General features: G+C 42.8%; 1 protein-coding gene across 2 annotated transcripts in view; it reads left to right on the forward strand.

Annotated features, from left to right (window-relative positions):
* Positions 1 to 25,268, forward strand: part of LOC134349119 (protein diaphanous homolog 1-like) — a 247,017-nt gene extending 221,749 nt beyond the window's left edge. For both annotated transcript variants that reach the window (XM_063053005.1, XM_063053006.1), the window contains 2 exons: positions 13,203 to 13,805; positions 25,107 to 25,268. In XM_063053005.1, coding sequence (XP_062909075.1) covers positions 13,203 to 13,805; positions 25,107 to 25,253 — 750 coding nt within the window. In that variant the 3' untranslated portion in view covers positions 25,254 to 25,268. The remainder of the gene's footprint in view (positions 1 to 13,202; positions 13,806 to 25,106) is intronic.
* The last annotated feature ends 1,396 nt before the right edge of the window (positions 25,269 to 26,664 follow it).

Raw genomic sequence — 26,664 nt, forward strand, 5'->3', positions numbered from 1 at the left:
CAGAAAGGGTGGGTAATGTAGCAGGATCTTCTTTCGAGTCAGTATGGGTGGAAGTCAGGAACAGGAAGGGAGCAGTTACACTATTGGGAGTATTCTATGGGCCCCCGGTAGCAGCAGAGATACCGAGGAGCAGATTGGGAGGCAGATTTTGGAAAAGTGCAAAAATAACAGGGTTGTTATCATGGGTGACTTCAACTTCCCTAATATTGATTGGCACCTGATTAGTTCCAAGGGTTTAGATGGGGCAGAGTTTGTAAAGTGTGTCCAGGACAGATTCCTGTCACAGTACGTTGACAGGCTAACTCGGGGGAATGCCATACTAGATCTAGTACTAGGTAACAAACCAGGTCAGGTCACAGATCTCTTAGTGGGTGAGCATCTGGGGGACAGTGACCACCACTCCCTGGCCTTTAGCATTATCATGGAAAAGGATGGAATCAGAGAGGACAGAAAAATTTTTAATTGGGGAAGAGCAAACTATGAGGCTATAAGGCTAGAACTTACGGGTGTGAATTGGGATGATGTTTTTGTAGGGAAATGTACTACGATCATGTGGTCGATGTTTAGAGATCTCTTGCAGGATGTTAGGGATAAATTTGTCCCGGTGAGGAAGATAAAGAATGGTAGGGTGAAGGAACTATGGGTGACAAGTGAGGTGGAAAATCTAGTCAGGTGGAAGAAGGCAGCATACATGAGGTTTGGGAAGCAAGGATCAGATGGGTCTATTGAGGAATATAGGGAAGCAAGAAAGGAGCTTAAGAAGGGGCTGAGAAGAGCAAGAAGGGGGCATGAGAAGGCCTTGGCGAGTAGGGTAAAGGAAAACCCCAAGGCATTCTTCAATTATGTGAAGAACAAAAGGATGACAGGAGTGAAGGTAGGACCGATTAGAGATAAAGGTGGGAAGATGTGCCTGAAGGCTGTGGAAGTGAGCGAGGTCCTCAATGAATGCTTCTCTTTGGTATTCACCAATGAGAGGGAACTTGATGATGGTGAGGACAATATGAGTGAGATTGATGTTCTGGAGCATGTTGATATTAAGGGAGAGGAGGTGTTGGAGTTGTTAAAACACATTAGGATGGATAAGTCCCTGGGGCAGGACGGAATATTCCCCAGGCTGCTCCGTGAGGTGAGGGAAGAGATTGCTGAGCCTTTGGCTAGAATCTTTATGTCCTCGTTGTCCACGGGAATGGTACCGGAGGACTGGAGGGAGGCGAATGTTGTCCTTTTGTTCAAAAAAGGTAGTAGGGATAGTCTGGGTAATTATAGACCAGTGAGCCTTACATCTGTGGTGGGAAAGCTGTTGGAAAAGATTCTTAGAGATAGGATCTAAGGGCATTTAGAGAATCATGGTCTGATCAGGGACAGTCAGCATGGCTTTGTGAAGGGCAGATCGTGCCTAATAAGCCTCTTTGAGGAGGTGACCAGGCATATAGATGAGAGTAGTTCAGTGGATGTGATCTGCATGGATTTTAGCAAGGCATTTGACAAGGTTCCACATGGTAGGCTTTTTCAGAAAGTCAGAAGGCATGGGATCCAGGGAAGTTTGGCCAGGTGGATTCAGAATTGGTTTGCCTGCAGAAGGCAGAGGGTGGTGGTGGAGGGAGTACATTCAGATTGGAGGACTGTGACCAGTGGTGTCCCACAAGGATCTGTTCTGGGACCTCTACTTTTCGTGATTTTTATTAACGACCTGGATGTGGGGGTAGAAGGGTGGGTGGTGTTGTAGATAGTGTAGAGGATTGTCGAAGGTTGCAGAGAGACATTGATAGGATGCAGAAGTGGGCTGAGAAGTGGCAGATAGAGTTCAACCCAGAGAGTGTGAGGTGGTACACTTTGGAAGGACAAACTCCAAGGCAGAGTACAAAGTAAATGGCAGGATACTTGGTAGTGTGGGGGAGCAGAGGGATCTGGGGGTACATGTCCACAGATCCCTGAAAGTTGCCTCACAGGTGGATAGGGTAGTTAAGAAAACTTATGGGGTGTTAACTTTCATAAGTCGAGGGATAGAGTTTAAGAGTCGCGATGTAATGATGTAGCTCTATAAAACCCTGGTTAGGCCACACTTGGAGTACTGTGTCCAGTTCTGGTCGCCTCACTATAGGAAGGATGTGGAAGCATTGGAAAGGGTACAGAGGAGATTTACCAGGATGCTGCCTGGTTTAGAGAGTATGCATTATGATCAGAGATTAAGGGAGCTAGGGCTTTACTCTTTGGAGAGAAGGAGGATGAGAGGAGACATGATAGAGGTATACAAGATAATAGGAGGAATAGATAGAGTGGATAGCCAGCACTTCTTCCCCAGGGCACCACTGCTCAATACAAGAGGACATGGCTTTAAGGTAAGGGGTGGGAAGTTCAAGGAGGATATTAGAGGAAGGTTTTTTACTCAGAGTGGTTGGTGTGTGGAATGCACTGCCTGAGTCAGTGGTGGAGGCAGATACACTCATGAAGTTTAAGAGACTACTAGATAGGTATATGGAGGAATTTAAGGTGGGGGGTTATATGGGAGGCAGAGTTTGAGGGTCGGCACAACAATGTGGGCCGAAGGGCCTGTAATGTGCTGTTCTATTCTATGTTCTGTGTTCCCTTTTCAGCTCTACCAGATTTAAATAGCCTGGGGAGCAAGATGGGAAAGTCAACATGTAATGAATGACACACTTCAGTGTATAGTGAGGAAGAATGACTAGAGATCCAGTATTTCCAATTTTGGAAATTAACAGATGTCAAAAGAAACCTTATTTTTTCTCACAACAAGAATGCAGAGAGGTGAAAGTGTCTTTTTTTATTATTATACTGACACAGTCAGTAACTAGATTCAATTTAAGCCCTTTCTTGTTGGGTTAAGGAGAGATATTGTTATTAAAGTACCGAGAACAGATGGTGTTAGAAGCATATCAGCACAAGTACTGCAGGGAAGGTTTTTTACGCCAGGACTTTCTGGGAAATACTGGTATTTCTGAGGACTTCCCAGCATTTACATGCTGAAGTGCTGCTGAGTTAGGATTTTGAATGAGTGTGAAATTTCTGATTGTGTTGAGTGAGCCTTGCTGGAAATTACTTTTCTGGTAGTGCTGAATTCTCCAACATTTAAACATGGGAGTTTGCCCACCAAATCTGTAATTATTATTTAAAAAAAAGATATTTACTTATTTAAAATTTATTAAGTAATATTTTATTCTAGTTAACATAGAATAATATAGACAGTAGAGTCCTTTCATCCCATGATGTTGTGCTGGCCTTGTACCCTACTCCCCCTCCCCCCGGGTCGGCTGGTCCGCAAGAATATTGTCAATATGAAACCGGTCCACGTTGCAAAACAGGTTGGGGACCCCTGATTTGAACTAGCTGGCTGGCTGCCAAGGAGCTACGCTATTGATATCCTACGTGAAGAGGCCAAACTCCCTGTAGACTTGCTTAAGGTTGTAATAGAATAAACATGACACTATAATATAAGTACATATTTTAATGTCACATTTGCTGCATATACCCAACTTGGTTTATATATTAGACAACATCACTAAACAAAGTATTACATACACCCTTGGAGGTCGATGGCAGGGAGGGGGGTGCTACCTCCCTGAAATGAGTTTTTGCAGGGTGGGATGTCTGCAGTGTGCTTTTAAAAAGCACTCCAATTAAGTTTTTGAAGTTTTTCCTGTTTATTTAATTGTTTTTGAATTTTACAATCAAGCATTTTAAACCTTGACAACTTTGAACAGACGATAAAACTTGGTGGGGCTTATACTTGGCCAAGTGTCATTTCATAGAGCTATTTTTTGGTGGAATTTGTTCAGATTTAACCATGTAAACACAAGGTACACAACTAAGGTCCAGCTACTGCACAGGACCATACAATTTTAGATCTGAATTTAATATACAGCCAGTTTCCAGCTGCTTAAGTTAATTGTATGGAAGTAATCATTCCATGAAAAGTATACAATTATCATTTTTTCCCCCCTTCCTAATTCGTATGTTGGCCTCTGGCCCCAACCTCCAGACATTTTCGGTCTGACTCAGCATTTAAATTGAGCAAGCAACAGGTTGTACCTCGGTCTCAGACCCGAGCCATGCCACTTTGATACCCACTCAGGTCTGGGCCATTCCACTTCAATGCACTCTCAGGCCTGGGACCTGCCGACTTGATTTGGCTTGTACCCAACCTTTCTAATTTGGCCTGCCGCTGAAATCGGTCAAACATCAGCTTGTTCCTCGCTCTTGAGCCTGGGCCTCAGCTTGAATCTGCAGCTTTGAATTGGCTCCAAGCACACTCCGGCAATGGCCAAACATTGGTTCATTCCTTGCTCTCACAACAGAGACACACTGCCTCAGTTCAGCTCATGCACACCACGCCACAGCTGTCCTGCACCTTTGAGACTTCGGTTCATGCTACAAGTATGCCAACTCCAAATGGGAAGTTGTGGGTTATTGATCGCAGTGATTGCTTTCAAGCAGAAGTGGGATAATTAAATAAATTAGTGGTTTTATTTGCTGCCAGCAAGTCATCGTTGTGCTTCACCAGTGCCATCTTTAACCAAAACTTTAGTTACGTGTGTACTGATCATATAATTGTAATAGTTCCCCCCCTCAAGATTATTCTATACATAAAAAGCCTATGATGTGACCTAGTTGTGTTCTGCCAAAAATGTAATTAATCTAACAAGGCAAATCACAAAAGCTTACAGATTTTATTCTGGGGAAGAGCATGAAGAATGCTGTCTTGACTGTAATTGCAATAATAGGTAAGCCGATATCTATCCAGGTTTCTGCCTTTAACCCTCATGATCAATATTTTTCACCCCTGTGCACTATTAAATATTGTTTTATTATTTTATGTGACTGACCCTACCCAATAAGATTTGCAGAGTGACATTGTGGTTTTAGACCATAAGAACAAAAGATATAGGAGTAGAATTAGGTCATTTGGCCCACTGAGTCTGCTCCGTCTTTTCATCATGGCTGATGCAATTTTCCTCTCAGCCCCAATCTCATACCTTCTCCCTGTGTCGCTTAATGCCCTGACCAGTTAAGAATCTATCGGCCTCTGCCTTAAATATACATAAAGACTTGGCCTCCAGAGGTGCCTATTGGAAAGAATTCCACAGATTCACCACTCTGGCTAAAGAAATTCCTCCTTATCACCATTCTGAAAGGACACCCCTCTATTCTGAGGTTGTGTCCTCTGATCTTGGGTGCTCCCACCATAGGAAACATCCTCTCCATATCCACTCAATCAAGGTTTTTCACCATTCGATAGATTCAATGAGGTCACCCCTCAATCTTATAAATTCCAGTGAATATAGGCCCAGAGCCATCAAATGCTCTTCATATGACAAGCCATTCAATCCTAGAATTATTTTCGTGAATCTCCTTTGAACTCTGTTCAGTTTCAGCACATCCTTTCTAAGTGAAGGGCCCAAAACTTCTCACTATACTCTAAGCGAGGCATCACCAATGCTTTATGAAGTCTCAACATTGCATCCTTGCTTTTATATTCTAGTCCTCTTGAAATGGATGCTAATGTTACATTTGCCTTCCTCATCACAGACACAACCTGCAAACTAACCTTTAGGGAATCCTACACAGGCACTTCCATCATTTTTTTGTATTTTCTCTGCATTTAGAAAATAGTCAACACTTTCTTCTACCACAGTGATTGGCCATACACTTCCCGACAATGTATTCCATCTGCCATTTCTTTGTCCATTCTCCTAACCTGTCCTTCTGTAGCCTCTCTACTTCAAAAAACTACCTGCCCTCCCTCCAGCTATCTTCATATTGTTTACAAACTTTGCAACAGAGCCATCAATTCCATCTTCCAAATCATTGACATTTAATGTAAAAAAAAAACATCGGTCCTAATACAGACCGCTGTGGAACACTACTAGTCACCGGCAGCAAGCCAGAAAAGGCTCCCTTTATTCCCACTCTTCGTCCCCTACCAATCAGCCACTGCTTTATCCATGCTAGAATCTTTCCTGTAATGCCATGGGCTCTTAGCTATTAATCAGCCTCGTGTATTGCACCTTGTCAAAAGCCTTCTGAAAATTTTCAACTGATTCTCCTTTGTTTATCCTGCTTGTTATTTTTTCAAAGAATTCCAACAGATTTGTCAGACAAGATTTTCCTTTGTAGAAACCATGCTGACTGCGGCCTATTTTTTCACATGCCTCCAAGTGCCCTGAGACCTCATCCTTGATCATTGACTGATGTCAGACTAATTGGCCTATCGTTTCCTTTATTCTGCCTCTTTCCCTTCATGAAGAGTGGAGTGATATTTGCAATTTTCCAGTCTTCCAGAACCATTCCAGAATCTTGGAATTGATTCTTCAGGAAGTGATTCTTGGAAGATCATTACTTATGTCTCCACGATCTTATCAGCCACCACTTTCAGAACTCTGGTGTACGCCATCTGGTGCAGGTGCTTTATCTACCTTCAGACCTTTCAGGTTCCCAAGAACCTTCTCTCTAGTTATGGTAACTTCATACACTTCATGGCCCCTGACACCTGGAACCATACTGCTAGTGTCTTCCACTGCGAAGTCTGATGCAAAATACTTGTTTAGTTCATCTGCCATTACTACCTCTCCAACATAATTTTCATAACCCACTCTCGCCTCTCTTTTACACTTTATGTATCTGAAGTTATAGATTTACCTCAAGTATCCGGTCCAAAGGTGGGCTTTGAACAAATTGCAGAAGACCTTTTAAACCCGTGACTCTAGCCTCCCTGTGTTGTATCATGGCTGATTTATTTTCATCTTGTTTGGTTCAATATATACACATACTGAAGAGAAGGCTGGCAATATCATGAAGGATCCCACCCAATCTGCTCCTGGACTGTTTGTCCCACACCCACCAGGGAGGAGGCAATGTAACATCTGTGGCAAGACACCAGACTAAAACAGCAGATACTTTCCCCAAGCAATAAGCCTGATCAACACTTCCACCCAGCAACTTGCCCCATCACACCCCAACTGCCACTGCTTTATCAGTTCCTGTCAGAGTCACCTTATGTACAGACACTCCTGTACCTAGCTTCAGATTATGTACATACAATCAATCTATGTAAATAAGCTATCTTATGTGTTAATATTTATTGTAGTTTTTAAAAAATCCAATTGTGTCTTTTTTATGTGCGGTATCGGATCCAGAATTACATTTATTTCATTCTCCTTTACATTTGTGTACTGGAAATGACATTTAACAATCTTGAATGTTCCACTGTGTTTAATGCCATCTACTGAAAATCTACAATCTGTGTTTACATTTCTATTTTGCATGAGAAGTTTTGAATCCTACTACAAGGTCAAGATGCCGAGTACATTTCCCTTCAAATTAATGGAGTAAGCACATCCTTGGCCTACGTGTGGAAATCATGGAAAATGAAATACCAGTGGGACGTGGCTGGTCAGACAGATAGTCTCAACTACTTGGCAGAGCTGTTTTGTGTGAGACAGTTGGTCTGATGCGTCTGCATCAACTGATGAAGAGCTGTTCAGCCTGATCTCAGTCAAATCTAAAGAGAGATTAAATATTAGCTTTATTTGTCTCCTGTAGATCAAAACATACAGTGAAATATGTCCTTTGCATCAAATCAAATCAGTGAGCATTGTGCTGGGCAGCCTGCAAATATCACCACGTTTCTGGCACCAATGTAGCAAGTCCACAGCACACCCTAACCATACGTCTTTGGATTGTGAGAATGTGAAAGGAAGCCCAGGCGATCACATGGAGAAGGTACAAACTCCTCACAGACAGCAGCGGGATTCAGATCCCACTCTTACAGCTGATGCACTGTAATGCATTGTGCCTAACCGCTATGCTACCATAGTGCATCTTTTAGTCTGTTCCCTAGTAGGTTATAGCATTTCAAATGCAGAGTGGTTATTTCAGATACGTCAAAGATTTCTTTGGCCACTCTTTCAGACAGTGATTGAGAATTGGGGTAGCATGATAGCATAGTTGTTAGCACAACACTTACAGCACCAGCAACCCAGGTTCAATTCCCACCACTGCCTGTAAGGAGTTTGTATGTTCTCCCTGTGACCACGTGAGTTTCCTCTGGGTCGTTAGGCTTCTGCTCACAGTCCAAAGACATTAATTGGTCATTGTAAATTGTCCCACGATTAGGCGAGGATTAAATCAGGGGATTGCTGCACAGCATGACTTGAAGGGCCAGAAGAGCCTATTCTGCGCTGTACCCCTCTATATAAATAAATAAATAGAATCGCCTCCCCTGTAAAATTTTAACGAATACTTTTAAGTTTGTGACTCTTGATTGTTGATTCCCCTTCCCACCATAAGAGAAAGTTAGATTTCATTTTACTAATATCTTGGCCCTCTATAACTTTACACACCACTATTAACTAGCCTTTCTGTTCCAAAGGAAACAAACCCGGCTTGGACAGACTATGTTCACATCAAACATTTTGCAGCTCTGGAGTTAACTCCACAAATTTCTTTTCCAAGCTGCACATTTTCTTTCCTATGATTAAATGAAATTCTTCCATCTTTTTCTCTTGTCATGTTCCAAAGACTGCAATTTTCAATCTGTGTGGAATGTTTAGAAACGGAAGTCAGTTTACAATCTTATATTAAGATTGGAAACTGATGATGGGGTATGCAAATCAGTCATCACATTGTCAAGTAAATGTTTGCTTATTCCTTATGCAAAACTACACTGGGTCTGTCGGTCTTGCATGTAGTAGAAACCATCTGTTTAACCAGCCATCTCCCACTGGTGTGCAGGTTTAATTTCCTTGTTATCTATTGATGTCATCATGCAGAGCTATTGTGAACTATAAGTTTTGAAGGGATTTCATTACAGTAATCATTTCAGTGGCTATTCTGAGGGAAAAGGCAGAAATGTTCATTTTCTGCTTGGTAACACATGAAAAATGCTGGAGGAACTCAGCAGGTCAGGCAACATCTATAAAAAGGAATAAAGAGTGAATGTTTTGGACAAGGACCCTTCATCAGGACTGGAAAGGAAGGGGGCAGAAGCCAGAATGAGAAGCTAGATGCCTGACCTGCTGTGCTGCTCCAGTATATTTTGTGTGTTACTCTGGATTTCCAGCAATGGCAAAACCTCCTGTGTTCAGTTTCTCTCTTGCACAGTACAGTATTTCAACACATTAATTACCAGGAGCATTGAAACAAAATTTACCACAGTGTCCTTTGAGAGAGTGCCTCATTTGCTCAGGATTTAGTGCTGCAGTTTTTATTTCCTCCACTATAGTGGCCTGATGTTTCATGGTTCAGTAAAGAAAAATTCATTAACACAACTTGGTTTATGGACGTAAACAAAAGTTTCTGCCCTTGTTCAGATAAACATAAGACATAGAGCAGAATTATACTATTTGGCCCTTTGAGTCTGCTCTGCCATTCCGTCATGGCTAACTCATTTTCTCTCTCAACCCTATTCTCAGGCCTTCTGAACAATGCTATGATACTACAACTATTGGCTCCTTTGTCACCTCTCTCCCTCTTCTCTTTATACTGGCTCTCTTCTCTCTCCTTCCTCAGTCCTGATGAAGAATGTTGGCCCAAAATGTTATCAAGTCCTTTCCCTGACAGATGCTGCTTGACCTGCTGAATTCCAGCAGCATATTGTTTGTTGCTCCAGATTCCAGCTTCTTGTGTCTCTCTTTCTACCTGTTGATTTCAAAAACTATTATGCTTCATGGCCATTGAGTTTATTTAAATTAATTGCGTAAAGAAACTATTTTCTAATCAATTTATAAGCCAAGACCGTAGACCAGTTCAGCAGAGAATAGGCCATTCGTTCCACTATATGGGAACCTTAGTAGGCCCTTTAACCTACTCGAAGGTCAATCTAACCCTTCATTCCCACATGTCCCGCCCCCCCCATTTTTCTTTCACCCATGTGCCTATGTAAGAGTCCCTTCAATTCCTGTAATAAGACCATAAGACTTCAGAGCAGAATTAGGCTATTTGACCCATTGAGACTGCTCCGCATTCAGTCATGGCTGATCCTTTTTTCTTCTCCTCCTCAACCCCATTCATCTCCACAGCTGCATGTGAGAACAAATTCCACAAATTCACCATTCTTTGGCTAAAGAAATTTCTCCACATCTCTGTTTTGAAAGGGCGCCCCTCTATCCTGAAGCCGTGCCCTCTTGTCCTCGACTCCCCCACCATGGAAAACATCCTTTCCAGTTCTACTCTGTCTAGGCCTAACAACTTTTGAAAAGTTTCAATGAGATCCCCTCTCATCCTTCTGAATTCCAGCGAGTACAGACCCAGAGCCATCAAGCGTTCCTTGTTTGATAAGCCTTTCTTTCCTGGAATCATCCTTGTGAATCTCCTCTGGACCCTCTCCAATGCCAGCACATCTTTTCTAAGATGAGGGGCACAAAATTGTTCACAATACTCAAGGTGAGGCCTCACTAGTGTCTTATAAAGCCTCAGCATCACATTCTTGCTCTTGTATTCTAGATCTCCTGAAATTAATACTAACATGGCTTTTGCCTTCCTCACCACCAACTCAACCTGCAAATTAACCTTTAGGGAGTTCTACACAAGGACTCCCAAGTCCCTTTGCATCTCAGATTTTTGGATTTTCTACTAGTTTAGAAAGTAGTTTGCACATTTATTTCTACTACTAAGTTGCAAGACCATGCATTTTCCAACATTGTGTTTCATTTGCCACTTTCTTGCCCATTCTCCTAATCTGTCTAAGTCATTCTGCATCCTACCCGTTTCCTCAACACCACCTGCCCCTCCACCAATCTTCGTATCATCTGTAAACTCATTTATATACAGCATTAAAAGAAGTGGTCCCAACACCAACCCCTGCGGTACACCACTAGTCACTGGCAGCCAACCAGAAAAGGATCCTTTTATTCCCATTCACTGCCTCCTACCAATCAACCAATGCTCTAACCATGTTAGTAACTTTGTACCAAGTACTCCATTATCTCATCCTTAGCAATTGACTCTTAACATCTTCTGAACCACTGAGGTCAGGTTAACTGGTCTATAATTTCCTTTCTGCTACTTTCCTCCTTTTTTAAAGAGTGGAGTGACATTTGCAATTTTCCAGTCCTCTGGCACCATGCCAGAGTCCAATGATTTTTGAAAAATAATTTCTAATGCCACCACAATCTCTAACACTACTTCTATCAGAATCGTAGGGTGCAGTTCATCTGGTCTGGGTGACTTATGTACCTTTAGGCCTTTCAGCTTTTTGAGCCCCATCTCTCTTGTGATGGTAACTGCACCCACTTCTCTTCCTTCACACACTACAACATCAGGCATACTGCTAGTGTCTTCCACAGTGAAGACTGATGCAAAATACTCATTTAGTTCATCAGCCATCTCCTTGTCCCCCGTTATTATTTCTCCAGCCTCATTTTCTAGTGGTCCTATATCCACTCTCATTTCTCTTTTATTTTTAACATACTTAAAAAAGCTTTTACTATCCACTTTGATATTATTTGCTAGCTTGCTTTCATATTTCATCTTTTCCCTTCTAATGTTTTTTAAGTGTATAAGAGATGTCTTTTCACTCCTTGTGCAAAAAGGCACAAAAGGACGTCACAACCTTTCACTCATAATTTGTGTTCATTGGAATGGAGGATTTTTTTGCTGCAGGCTGAGCTTGGATTCGGGGACATTTATTATTGGCATCCGTTAGTCTCATGAGACCATGCATTTGCGCCTTGGAAGGTTTCCAGGGTGCAGGCCTGGGCAAGGTTGTATGAAAGACTGGCAGTTGCCCATGCTGCAAGTCTCCCCTCTCCATGCCACCAGTGTTGTCCAAGGGAAGGGCGTTAGGACCCATACAGCTTGGCACTGGTGTCGTCGCAGAGCATGTGTAGTTAAGTGCCTTGCTCAAGGACACAACACGCTGTCTCAGCCAAGGCTCGAACTAGCGACCTTCAGATCACTAGATGAACGCCTTAACCACTTGGCCACGTGCCAATGGGAGCATAGACTTGGGTAAAAATTGGATCAGATAGAATTGGATGAGAAATGTCTTCACTCAGAGTTGCAGGTCTGAATAATCACATCAAAAACATCTTGAAAGTTTCTTACTCTGGCAGTAAATCTGATCAACCTCAATCTGATCACTGTTAAAACCTTAAGCAACTTTTTATAATGCTGTTTACATTGTAAGTACATGCTGGTGTTTGTGTATTTATTCACATTTTATTCCATATCTGTATTTTAACTTTTATTTTTTATGTAAATCTTTATTATTAGTAATAGTTGGGTGTTTGTTACATGTAATGCCAATACACCACAGTAAATTCCTAATACATGTAAATACATAACAAATAAAGTTGATCCTTGATCCTTAAATCCCATGTGCAATAAGTAACGAAACCAAATTTCCCTTGGGATTAATAAAGTATATCTATCTATCTATCTAACTGGACTGGTTGCACTCAACTCATTAAGATATCACTTTCACATGGTGGTCCTCATTTTTTCTATCAGATGGTTGAAGCGAGTGTTTCCTCTGTACCCCTTTCTGATATCTGCTGGACAGGACCAGAACCACTTATTGTGAACTATGGCAGGAGTGTTATTCCCAGTGTGCTGCCTGGTATTTTATTTCCCTCTTGACACCACCACGTCGGATTCTCTGGTCATTTTTACTTTGCTGTTTGGGGGAGCTTAATGTTTGCACCACAGTAAATTTCCACACGCCATTTCCGACATCACAACAGTGAAAAGTATGTCTGTTGCTGTATACTGTTTTATTTTATATTATTTAGAAATATAGCATGAAACAGGCCCTTCTGGAGCAATCTGCACCACCTAGGCCCCCCCCCCACCGATTTAACCCTAACCTAATCACAGGACAATTTACGATGACCAATTAACCTACTAATCGGTATGTCTTTGGACTGTGGGTGAAAACCAGAACACCTGGAGGAAACCCACGTGCAGATGGGAAGGTACATGCAAACTTTCTTATAGCAGGTGCTGAAATTGAATTCCATGCTCAGATGGCCTGAGCTGTACCAGCATTGCATTAACTGCTATGCGACCGTGGCGCCTGTAAGAGATATGAAAGCAGCTTTTAAAATACATGTTTTGACAGACAAACTAGGTATTGCAGTGGTATTTATTTTGGGGATTTCTAGACAGAAAGTTCCTGCAAAAGTCTTACTGTGCTCAGAATCATTGCATGTTTCATTTCAATGCTCATGATCTTTTTTTTTACACAGATCACGCAATTATCCAAGGAACTGGAAGATGCCAAGACAGAGCTGGCCAATATTCCAAAACAACTGCCTGTTCCAGTTATTGTTCCACCACCTGAACCTCCTTTGCCGGGACAAGATTCGTCATCTTTGTCAGAAGGCCAAAAGGAGATGCCACCACCAGCTCCTCCATTGCCTGGCCAAGTTGTACCTCCCCCAGCGCCTCCGCTACCGGGCCAAGTTGTAACTCCCCCAGCGCCTCCACTACCGGGCCAAGTTGTACCTCCCCCAGCGCCTCCGCTACCGGGCCAAGTTGTACCTCCCCCAGCGCCTCCACTACCGGGCCAAGTTGGACCTCCCACAGCGCCTCCGCTACCGGGCCAAGTTGTACCTCCCCCAGCGCCTCCGCTACCAGGCCAAGTTGTACCTCCCCCACCGCCTCCGCCACCAGGCCTAGGAGGACCTCCGCCACCGCCACCACCTCCAGGATTCCCTGGAATGCCTCCGCCACCACCTGGATTATTTGGCCTTTATGGTGCTCCAGCTGCCCCAGTTTTACCCTTCGGCTTGGAACCTAAGAAGGAGTACAAGCCAGAGGTTCAACTCAAAAGGACAAACTGGCCAAAAGTAAGTGGATGTTTTAAAACATGTTTTATTTGGAATTGAAGCAGCAGTTAGTAATTAATGGTGCTTCATTGGCAGGTAGTACAGATGCTGTGTTTTTATGTGTTTATATGACACATTGGTATGAATTTTCTCTGTCCGTGCCAAGAGACTAATCATAGCAGTTTTGATTCCCTGTAATTCTAACCTCCTCAAATACTGATATCCAATCTTTCATCCTATATGCCATTTTGCGCTCTCCTTTCTCGCTGTTATTTCTGCCTCTTGAAGATTTGACCCTGTTATTAACTGATCAGCTGACCACCAAACTTAATTTCTTTGGCCTTATGTCAGTTGGAACATAGAACAGTCCAGCACAGGAGCAGACCTTTTGGTTCACAATGTTGTGTTTAACCAATTAAATTTGTAATCAAATGACAAACGAAACTAATCCCTCTGCCTACACAATGTCCATATCCTTTCATTTCCCTTACATTCATGTACCTGTCTAAATGTCTCTTAAAAGTCCCTAATGTATCTGCCTCTACACCACCTTAGCAGCACATTCCAAGCACCCACCACTCTCTGTATTTAAAATAAACTTGCATCTCCTATGAAGTGACCCCCACCCCCACCTTAAATGCATACATGCCCTCAGGTACTAGACATTTCAACCCTGGGAAAAAGATAACTGTGCATATCATTAATTATGCCCTCCACTGGAACTTTATACACCCAGCTTTCAAATCCATACAATGTGAAAATCCAGTCTTAAACTAACCATCTGAAGATGTTAAACTTACAGTCTCCACCATCTTTTCCTATCCTTGAACAATTTGCCATATCGTAAATCTGCCGAATGGTTTCAGCCCAAAACGTCAACTGTACTCTTTTCCTAGGTGCTGCCTGGCCTGCTGAGTTCCTCCAGCATTTTGTGCGTTGCTCATAAATCTGGACCCATTTTCACCTTGTTATCCCATTTATAGTACCTCTCTTGGATCTGGTTTCCTGCTTTGGCCTTTATCGAAGCCACAGATAACTGCTTTTCACCTTCTCTCTCACCTCCATTCAGGGATCCAAACAGTCCTTCCAGGTGAGGCAATGCTTCACCTGCAAATCTGCTGGGGTCATCTATTGTGTTGGTTAATCTCGATGTGTCTCTACACTTGGTAAGAGCATCATAAATTGGTGGTCAACTTTGTCGAACACCTACACATCATCCACCACAAGCGCAACTTCCCAGTGCCAAACACTTCAATTCTAATTCTCATTCCCATTCTGACATGTCAATCCATTGCCTCCGCTTGTGCCAAGACGAGGCCACCTTCAGGGTGGAGGAGAAACACCTTGTATATGATCTGAGTATCCTCCAGTCTGATAGTATGAGTATTAATTTCTCCTTCCGGTGAGCAAAATTACCCCCCTCCTCTGTTATTGAATTATGAGCTCAAGTCCCTTTTGAAGGCTGGAGCTGCGGCTTTTAGGTCCGGGGATACCAGTCACTACACGGAATCCAGGCATGAACTCCGGAAAGCCATTACGGGCGCCAAAAGGCAATATCGAGCCAAGTTGGAAGCCCAGGCTAACCAGAGGGATGCCGGTAGACTATGGCAGGGTCTAAATGAGATCACTGGGCGCAAAGAAAAGGCTGGGAATATCAATAACTGTGGCGCTTCTCTTCCTGACGAACTTAACGTATTCTACACAAGATTCGAACAGAAGAGGAGCATCCCGCGCCCTCCGGATGAACCGGACCTGGTGGCATCGAGATTCATCGTCACTGAGGAGGATGTTAGAAGGGCCTTCCTGAAGATGAATCCAAGGAAGGCGATGAGCCCAGATGGCGTCCCGGGACGGGTTCTCCGGGCCTGTGCAAGCGAGCTAGCTGGAGTGTTTGCTGACATCTTCAACTGCTCCTTACTTCAATCTAAGATCCCCTCGTGTTTTAAGAAGGCAACAATAATCCCGGTGCCAAAGAAGAGCAAGGTGGCATGCCTGAATGACTATCGACCTGTGGCTCTGACAGCAATTGCTATGAAGTGCTTCGAGAGATTGGTTATGACACACATCAACCACAGCCTACCGGTCAACCTCGACGCTTTGCAGTTCGCCTACCGGAGCAACAGGTCAACAGAGATGCCATCTCTCTGGCCTTACGTTCCTCCTTAGAAAACCTGGGGAATAAAGAAGCATATGTAAGACTCCTTTTCATTGACTACAGCTTTGCCTTTAATACCATCATTCCAAATAAACTGATTCCTAAGCTCCGGAACCTGGGCCTTAGCACTCAGATCTGCAGCTGGATCTTCAACTTCTCACAAACAGGACCCAGGCTGTAAAAATAGGGGACAAGCTCTCCTCTACAATCACTCTAGCACCGGTGCCTCACAAGGCTGTGTACTCAGCCCCCTGCTGTACTCACTGTACACCCTTGATTGTGTAGCCAAGTTTCCATCGAACTCAATATATAAGTTTGCTGATGACACCACAATTGTAGGCCGTATCTCAGGTAATGATGAGTTTGAGTACAGAGAGGAAATTAAGAACCTGGTGGCATGGTGCGAAGACAATAACCTATCCCTCAACGTCAGCAAGACGAAGGAATTGGTTGTTGACTTCAGAAGGAGTAGCGGTCCGCACAACCCCATTTACATCGGTGGTGCGCAAGTGGAACAGGTCAAAAGCTTTAAGTTCCTCGGGGTCAATATCACAAATGACCAGACTTGGTCCAACCAGGCAGAGTCCACTGCCAAGAAGGCCCACCAGCGCCTTTACTTCCTGAGAAAGCTAAAGAAATTTGGCCTGTCCCCTAAAACCCTCACTAATTTTTTATAGATACACCGTAGAAAGCATTCTTCTAGGGTGCATCACAACCTGGTATGGAAGTTGTCCTATCCAAGACCGGAAGAAGCTGCAGAAGATCGTGAACACGGCGCAGCACATCACACAAACCAATCTTTCATCCTTGGACTCACTTTACACCACACGCTGTCGGAGCAGTGCTGCCAGGATAATTAAGGACACGACCCACCCAGCCAACACACTTTTCGTCCCTCTTCCCTCCGAGAGAATGCTCCAGAGCTTGAAGACTCGTACAGCCAGATTTGGGAACAGCTTCTTTCCAGCTGTGATAAGACTGCTGAACGGATCCTGACCCGGATCTGGGCCATACCCTCCAAATACCTGGACCTGCCTCTCGGTTTTTTTTTGCACTACCTTACTTTCCATTTTTTATTTTCTATTTATGATTTATAATTTAAATTTTTAATATTTACTAATGATTTTTACTCCAGGGAGCGCGAAGTGTGGAATCAAATATTGCTGTGATGATTGTACGTTCTAGTATCAATTGTTTGGCGACTATAAAGTACATTCTCCACTCTGACCTTTTACTACTTCTTCCCTGCCTATTACTCCCCCTTGGGTCTCCTCCTCCTCCTCTTTCTCCTATTGTCCACTCTCCTATCAGATTCTTTTTTCTCCAGCCCTTGACCTTTCCCAACACACTGAGCTTCACCTATCACATTTCAGCTAGCCTCTTACCCCTCGCCCCACCTTTTAATTCAGGCATTTCCCCTTTCCCTCTCAGTCCTGAAGAAGGCTCTCAGCCTGAAACATGGATTGTTCACTCTTTTCCATAGATGCTGCCTGACCTGCTGAGTTCCTCCAGCATTTTGAGTGTATCTTTTTTATATATTAAAAACCCAAGGAATGGCTAATTCTCTCCCTATTTCTTCTTTTGTTAGCAGTGGTCTTCAACACAGCTGACAATCTACCCAGTTGATAGAAATGTCAACTTCAGATGAGAAGCCATTCGATCTTTGGTGTGAGGTCTGCTCCTCAGTATTGTCACAGCTGACCATCCCTATGGGTGGCAGGGTGGAGATGTGTCTCTGCCAAAAGAGGCGCAAGGTGCTGCTTGCTACTGCTAGCCTGCAGGTCACCCTTGGGCAAGGCATAGCGCCTACTTCGCCCCCTCAATCAGGATCACTAGAAACCACATGAGCAGGTGGTATGGTCGTATGAGCAGCTGGTGCACGTCACAAGTCCTGGTTATGTGACCAATGAGGCCAGGCAGACAATCTCTAAAGAGTCACCCGTCATGTGAAGACGCTGCCCAGAGGAAGGTAATGGTAAGCTACTTCCATAGAAAAATTTGCCAAGAACAGTCATGGTCATGGAAATACCACAATGTCATGCGACACAGCACATAATTGACGAGTAACCATCCCAATTCAGTACCTTGATGCAGCTTTATCCCATATTTATCGATCCCTCTAAGCCTATGGAAAAGTATTGGCAACTCTTCCTTAAGGGTAATGAATCTGTGGAATTCTTTGTCATAGTTGGCTGTAATGGCCAAGTTATTGGGTATATTTAAAGCCGATGGTGGTTGCTTGATTGGTAAGGGCATCAAAGGTTAAGGAGAGAAAACAGGAGAATGCAGTCGAGAGGGAATATAAATCCATCATGTTTGAATGGTGGAGCAGATTTGAGGGCCAAATGACCTAATTCTGTTGCTATTTCTTGTGTCTTGTCCATTAATTTGGCTTTGACTGTTTTTAACAGTGGGGAATGCCACAGGTTCACCATTCTCTGGGAGAAGAAATTTCTTCTCATCTCAGTTTTAAAAGCAAGGCTCTTATCCTTGAACTATGGTGCCCTGGTCCTGCTTTCCCCAGCCATTTGGAAACTCCATCCTGCATCTAATCTGTCCAGTCCTTGTAAATATTTTGTAGGTTTCTACGAGATCCCCTCTTACTCTTCTAAACTCTTAAACCTAATTGATCCAATCTGTATAAGCATCAAACCTGCATCTTAGGAATCACTCTGGTAAATCTTTGTTGAACATCCTCCACAGCAGTAATATCTTTCCTCAATTCTAATAGCATTTCGGTTTACAGTCTGCATAATATTGCTTTTAAGAGATGCTGCAAATGCAAGAAATCCGAAGTATCACTTTTGGAATACTGGAGGAACTCAAGTCAAGCAGCAGCTATGGAAGGAAATGAAGACTCTGTGTTGAGACCCTTCATCAGACTGAATACTACACTTGCTCATTGACAGGATCATAATCAGCAACTATATGTAATGTTTTTCTGTCTCTGAGCCATCTTATTATTTCTGGATGTCTCTAAGGATTTTTGTTTCACTGTTTGTCTTCTAAATCTGTTGCTTCCTTTTGGCCATTATCATTTGAACGCACTACAGTCGGATTCATGTGTGTCTGTAGATCACAACTGCCATAGTGCTTTGGCACCAAGCTGAATATGTTCGCAGATCGCAAACAAGAGAAAATCTGCAGATGCTGGAAATCCAAGCATCTGTGGGTCTTGGCCCAAAACATCAACTGTTTTTTTTCCATAGGTACTGCCTGGCCTGCTGAGTTCCTCCAGCATTTTGTGGATGTTCACAGATCTGTCCTATCACCAGAGTTGCCAGCTCAGGTCATCTGCAGTTGAAACTCTCCTCCAGGACTGTTGCTTCTACACCTGACTTCTTTAATAAATATCTGGTTGTCTGTTCATCTTTCAGCCAATGTTCTTTTGTGCTTACTCAAAACTGCATCCTAACTAACTTAAAGCCTCATTCACCTAGTGCCTGTGTTGCTGTGACATACTGGCGCTTGCCCGTAAGCTACTTGGTTTTAAAGTGCTTGCTCTTGTTTTCAAGTCCTTCTATAAATCTATAGTTTTCTTTTATCCCATCTCTGCAATCTCATTCCACACCATAACTCCTTTAGTTCTTTTTTGTGTCTTGTGAATACATTCTACTTTATCCTTCCCGAAAGGGTTGAACATGGCTATGCACAGAGTGAACTGAAATCGACTTTTACATTCTGCTTTCAACAAGTTTGGGAAGTGTTAGGTTTGGAAGTAGCATGTCATGACTCCAGATAAAAATAAAACCATTCACAGACAATGAATAACTATTTTAAAGTAAGCACTTAGTGCTAATGAAGGACAATCACAAAATAAATAATGCAGCCTTCTTCATTTGTCAAATCAAGCTAATGTCTCAATAGGTGATTGGAAAAAAAACATGCACTTCTTACCATCATTACCATCATCCTGACGAAGGGTCTCGGCCTGAAACGTCGACTGCGCCTCTTCCTATAGATGCTGCTTGGCCTGCTGCGTTCACCAGCAACTTTGATGTGTGTTGCTTGAATTTCCAGCATCTGCAGAATTCCTGTTGTTTACATAGAATGTTAGAGCAGGGAAGTTATGATGCAACTTTTTAAGTTATTGGTTGGGACAAATCTGGAGTATTAAGCAGAACATTAAACAGTACAGCTCCGTAGAGGTCGTTCGACCCATGATGTTGTGCTGACCTTTTAACTTACTCCAAGATCAATCAAGCCCTTCCCTTCCACATAGCCCTTTGTTTTTCATCTTCCATGTGCCTCTCTAAAAGTCTCTTAAATGTCTCTAATATATCTGCCTGTACCACCACCACTGGCAGTGAGTTCCCTGCACCCATCACTCACTGTAATAAAAAAGAAACTTGCCTCTGACATCTCACCTATACTTTCCTCCAATTACTTTACAATTATGCCCTCTCGTATTAGCAATTTCCATCCTGGGACAAAGGTGCTAGCTGTTCACTTTATCAATCTCTCTTATCATTTTCTGCACCTGTAAGTACAAGATAATTAGATGTTCTTTTTGGTCTAATGCTGAAATCAACTGGGGACAGCACTGCAAACTAATTTTTTTCAAATTAAAACTCACTATATGAGCAACTGTGTAAAATAACAGTCAGGTCCCAGGTCCATGGCAAACTCAGGTGGAGGTGGGGGGTTGTCCCGATGCTGATACATCTATGTTTTAACAAGCAAGTGTCTCTCTCCATTATCTAACAATTCTCTCCAATATCAAGCATTTTCAAGTAGATAGCCTCTCACTTTTCTGCATTTTATTCCTCCATTTTGACTATTCACTCAGCTCATCTGTCATGATCATCGTCATCACCATCACTGCTCACATTCCCACTTGGTTTTGGATCATCAGTGAACATGAAAATATTACCTTTGGTCTTCTCGGCCAAGTCATCGATATGGGTCCCAAGTACTATTCCTGTTGGACGCTACATATCACAGCCTACTAACCACAGAGGACACTGTTTATTCCTACTTGGTTTTCTGTTTGTTTGCCAACTCTCAATTCACGCATAGTTGTGTAGCAGTTGGTGTAAGGCTTTAACAACGCCAGCGATCGGAAGATCGGGATTCAATTCCAGTCGCTGTCTGTAAGGAGTTTGTACATTCTCCCCATGACTGTGTGGGCATTCTCCGGGTGCTCCATTTTCCTCCCACGTTCCAATGAAGTATGGGTTAGGGTTATTAGTGTTGAGGCCACATGATGTTGGTGCAGGAAGCACCTTCCATACTCACCTCTTCTATTAGAGGCATCCTCAAAGAATTCCAATGAATCTGTGTTGAACTGACTCCATCATATTCTCATTTTCAAAATAATAGCTGCAGCTGGTGGAATTCTGAGATAAAAATCAAAAGTTCCTGGAACGTTAAGCATGTCAAGTAGTAGCTCTGGAATGAAAAGCAAATTCTGAAATATGTTAACACTTTTTTTAATCATGAATGTTGCTTAACCTGTAAAATGTTAGTATTATTTTCCAGGCTTGGCTTTGAACATAATTAATCAGATATTTAAATTTTTGATATTATAAAATATAATACATTACTAGATTTGTAACTTATGGAGGAATTAATGAGGAAAATGATAATAAACGTTAATAGCTTGCAGGAACTCTGGCCATTAGATAATCACTGATATTTAAGACATTATGGAATATTTATATTGAGTCTGTATGATGGTTCATATTTCTAATAGATACTGAAATATTTTTTGTAGAATTCAGAATTTTCTGGAAGGTGTGGAAGATTTTGTTCACTTAGTTGATAAAGCGAGGAAATAGAAAAAACAACTGGGGCTTCAGCAAAATGCTTGTGCTAATGATAAAGTAGGATTGCTCCTTAATGTCTGTACTTTATAATTGAATAAGTTTAGTTCTTGCTTTTACCTCCTATCATTTGTTACTCTCCAAGAATCAGAATCAGGTTTATTATCACTGAGTACAGAGTAAATTTACAAAGTTCTCCCCGGGACTGGAGGACCTGAGTTATGAGGAATGATTGAATAACTTAGAACTTAATTCCTTGCAATGTAGATGATTGAGGGGAGATTTGATAGAGGTGTACAAAATTATGAAGGGCGTAGATTGGGTAAATTTTAACATCGTAAACCAGCGGGTTGTTGTTATGTCTCCTGCTCTCTGTGAAAATGGGAGACACCTCCCTCTCCCTTATTAGGGAGAGAGAGAACCTGTGGGTTGCTGAATGCTGGATGAAATGTGATTGTCTTTGAGGTAACTGCAAGATCTGTGTCTTTGCTATTGTCTAGCTCACACTTGTACTCGGTGGTGGGTGCGCTTTTTTTTGATGGTGGGAGGAGGGGGATTATTGCTCGCTGCTGCTTACACGTGGGAGGGGAGGAACTGGCAGGGGACTTTGGGGTTCTCACGTTTAACTGTCGTTCATTCTTTGGGACACTTCTCTGTTTTTGTGGATGTTTTGTGAAGGAAAAGCATTTCAGGATGTACAAAGTATATTGTATACATTTCTCTGACATTAAATTGAACCTTTGAACATTTGAAATGCAAGCAGGCTTTTTCCACTGAAATTGGGTGGGGCTACAATTAGAGGGCATGGGTTAAGGGTGAAAGGTGGAAAGTTTAAGTGGAACCCGAGGGGAAACTTCTTCACTCAGAGAGTGGTGAGAGTGTGCAATGAGTTGCTCACACAAGTGGTGCGTGCAAGCTTGATTTCAACGTTTACAAGTAGTTTTGATAGAAACATGGATGGGAGGGGTATGGAGAACTATGGTCCTGGTGCAGGTCAGTGGGAGAAGGCAGTTTGGCACAGACTAGGTGGACCAGAGACCTTGTACTTTGTTGTTTTGTGCCAGCAGTATAGTGCAAGAACATAAAATTACTACAAATTACAAAATAAATAGTGCAAAAAAACTAATAATCAGGAAGTATTCATGGACCACTCAGAAAACAGATGGCAGAGGGAAAGGAACTGTTCCTAAATCGTTGAGTGTGTGTCTTCAGTCACCTGTACCTTCTCCCTGATGGTAGTAATGAGAAGAAGGCATGTCCTGGATGGTGAAGGTCTTTGGTAATGGATGTCTCCACCTCGAGGCACTGCCTCTTGAAGGCCTCCTTGATGGTGAGGAAGGTTGTTCCCATGATGAAGCTGGCTGAGGATGCAAAACCTCTGTAGCCTTTTGCAATTCTGTACATTGGAGGCTGCATCCCTCAATATGAGGCATCACCCCGGTGAAGCCACAGTACAGGACGACTTGCATGCTAAATACTATAAGCAGCAAGTAATAGACAGCTAAGTGGTCCCACAACCAACGGATCAGATCTAAGCTATGTAGTCCTGTCACTTCCAGCCATGAATGGTGGTGGACAATCAAACAACTCACTGGAGGAGGAGGTTCGACAGATATCCCCATCCCCAATGATAGAGGAGCCCAGCACACCTGTGCAAAAGATAAGGCTGAGGCATTTGCAACAGTCTTCAGTCAGAAGTGCTGAGTAGATGATCCAGCTTGGCCTCCTCCAGAAGTCTCGAAGTATGCAACCAGTCCAGTTCTCTCCACGTGATATCAAGAAATAGCTGAAAGCACTAGATACTGCGAAGGCTATGGACCCAGACGAAATCCCGGCAATAGTCCTGAAGACGTGCTCCAGTACGTGCTGCACCACTAGCCAAGCTGTTCCAATACAGCTACAACACCGGCATCTACCCAACAATGTGAAAAATTGCCCAGGTATATCCTATATACAAGAAACAGGACAAGTCCCACCCAGCCATTTACTGCCCCATCAGCCTTCTCGCGATCATCAGCAAAGTAATGGAAAGAGTTATTAACAGTGCTATCATGCAGCACCTACTCAGTAATAACCTGCTTATGCATGCCCAGTTCGGGTTCTGTCCAGGCCACATAGACCAAAGAGCTAAATACCAGAGGTGAGATGAGAGTGATAGCCCTCGACATCAAGGCAGCATTTGACCGAGTATGGCATCAAAGTGCCCTAGCTAAAATGGAGTCAGTGGAAATTAGGGGGGAAACCCTCCACCGGTTGGAATCATATCTGACACAAAGGAAGATGGTTGTGGTGGTTGGAAGTCAATCGTCTCATCCTCAGGACATCACTGCAGGAGTTCTTCAGGAAAGTGTCCTAGGACCAACCATCTTCAGCTGCATCATCAATGACCTTCCTTCCGACATAAGCACAGAAGTGGGGATGTTCGCAGATGACTGCACAGTGAAAGCAGTTTATACCCAAACACAGCAGGATCTGAACGATATCCAGGCTTGGGCTGAGAGGTGGTAAGTAACATCGAGCCACACAAGTGCTAATCAAAGGCCATCTCCAACAAGAGAGGATCTGACCACTGTCCCTTGACATTCAGTGGCATCACCATCACTGAATCCCCTACAATCAATATCCCGGGGGTTTCCATTGACAGGAAACTGAACTGGTCTAGCCGTATAAACACTGTGGCTACCAGAGCAGCGTGTAACTCACCTCCTGACTCCCCAAAGCCTGTCCACAATCTACAAGGCTCAGGTCAGGATTGTAATGGAAGACTCGCCACTTACCTAGATGAGTGCAGCTCCATCAACACTCGAGAAGCAACTTTCACAAGCATCCAATCCCTCCAGCATGGACGAATATTTGCAGCAGTGTATACTACCTACAAAACGCACTGCAACAACACACCAAAGTTCCTAAGGCAGCACCTTCCAGACCCACGACCACCACCATCTAGAAGGATGAGAACAGCAGATACCTGGGAACACTACCACTTGGAAATCCCCCTTCAAGTCACTCACCATCCTGACTTGGAAATATATTGTCTTTTCTTTATTGTCGCTGGGTCAAAATCATGAAATTCCCTCCCTAACATCACTGTGGGTGTACCTACACCTCAGGGACTGCAGCGGTTCAAGAAGGCAGCTCATCACCACCTTCTCAACGGTAACTAGGGTTGGGCAATAAATGATGGCTTAGCTGGCAATGCCCACATCCCATAAATGAATAAATCTTAAAAATCCCCAGCTGTGATGCCATCAGTCAGCATGCTCTCTACTGTACATCTAGAAATTTGCGAGATTAGTTTAATTCAGTTCTCTGATTTATATTTCTACTTAGCAATTGTTGATCACTGACTTTTTTCCCTTTCATATTTTCAACTATGTTATTCCTCATTTGTTTATCTTCCAGCTTGGGCCTAATGATTTAACGGAAAAGTGTTTCTGGGTCAAAGTGAAGGAGGACAAGTATGAGAATAAAGAACTGTTTGCAAAACTCACTGTTGCATTCTCCGCCCAGACTAAGTGTAAGTTACTGATAATGTTTTGGTTAATTTGATTTTCCCTAACTGTGATTTGAATTTATCCGAGTTAAATTTATGATAAGCAAACTTTAAGTTTGGCCAAACTAATTTCAAGAACAATTTCTAGACCCATATAAAATATCAAGTTCTTAGAAGTATTGTGTTTCAGGCCAGGAGTTTTTGAGAATGAAAAGCTGGTCACCTTGAGAAGAAGTTTCTCCAAACCTAATGTTTTCAAATTCTTCTTTCATTAACACCAGATATTGGAATTTTTGATGCATGAGTACAAGATACAAATCTCTAAATTCAGAAAGCTAAGGTACCCCTTATTTCCTGACGAAGGGTCTCGGCTCAAAACATCGACTGTACCGCTTCCTCGAGATGCTGCCTGGCCTGCTGCGTTCACTAGCAACTTTGATGTGTGTTGCTTGAATTTCCAGCATCTGTAGAATTCCTCGTGTTTATGTACTCCTTATTCATGCCCTTTCTTAGAGCATGTTGTCATTTCACTTCCCACTTCATGAAAGCACTCCTGGAGCTGTACTTAATTACAGCTGGATCAGAAATCTTTATTAATGCACTTTAACCTTGCCTTTGAACAAATACTAATCCAATTGCCTTTTAAGCATAAATTAGTTGATTCACAATGATCTTTTTATTTATTTTTTGGGGTATAGTACAGAACAGGCCCTCTAGGCCAATGAGCCACAGCCCCCCAGCAATCAATCTATTTAGTCCCAACCTAACTAATCACAAGACAATTTCCAATGACCAATTAACCAACTAACTGGTATGTCTTTGGACTGTGGGAGGAAACAGGAGCACCTGGAGGAAACCAGTGCGGTCACAGAGAAAACCTTACAGAGGTCGCCGGAATTAAACTCTGAACTCAGTAACACCCCGAGCTATAATAGCATCACTGCAAGCACTACACTAGCATGGCGCCCCAAAGTTTTATCTTCACTATGTTTCAAACTCTACTGGGAAGGTTTGACTTTGTTAGCGTTGTTCTTTAATTACTATCTGATGTTAATGTTATTATTATGTGCTTGCTGCCAAAGGTTCTTAAACTTCTCTACCATACCTGAATTATTAAGCAAGATAACTAGTGTGATTAAATCTTTCTAAATTAAAAGATGAATCATGCACAATCACCAGTAGAATTGACATTCAGAAAATGATCCATTTGAGGGCCCAGTTCATACTTGCTCCGTGTATCTTGAACTGATTTTGGGAGTCGCATCACTCGTGGTAATAAAAGAGGGTATTCCTTTATTTCACTGGGACAATACAGATGATTCCAACTTCGGTCTGTAGTTTGTTCAGCCATTAATATTACTTAATTTTCGTTCATCTTATCTTGTTGATAAGTCACTGTATACTTGATGTGTATTGTCGGCTGAGATATGACCTTAAGACATAGGAACAGAATTAGGCCATTTAGCC

The sequence above is a fragment of the Mobula hypostoma genome, chromosome 7 (assembly GCF_963921235.1).
Source record: "Mobula hypostoma chromosome 7, sMobHyp1.1, whole genome shotgun sequence".
Lineage (NCBI taxonomy): Eukaryota > Metazoa > Chordata > Chondrichthyes > Myliobatiformes > Myliobatidae > Mobula > Mobula hypostoma.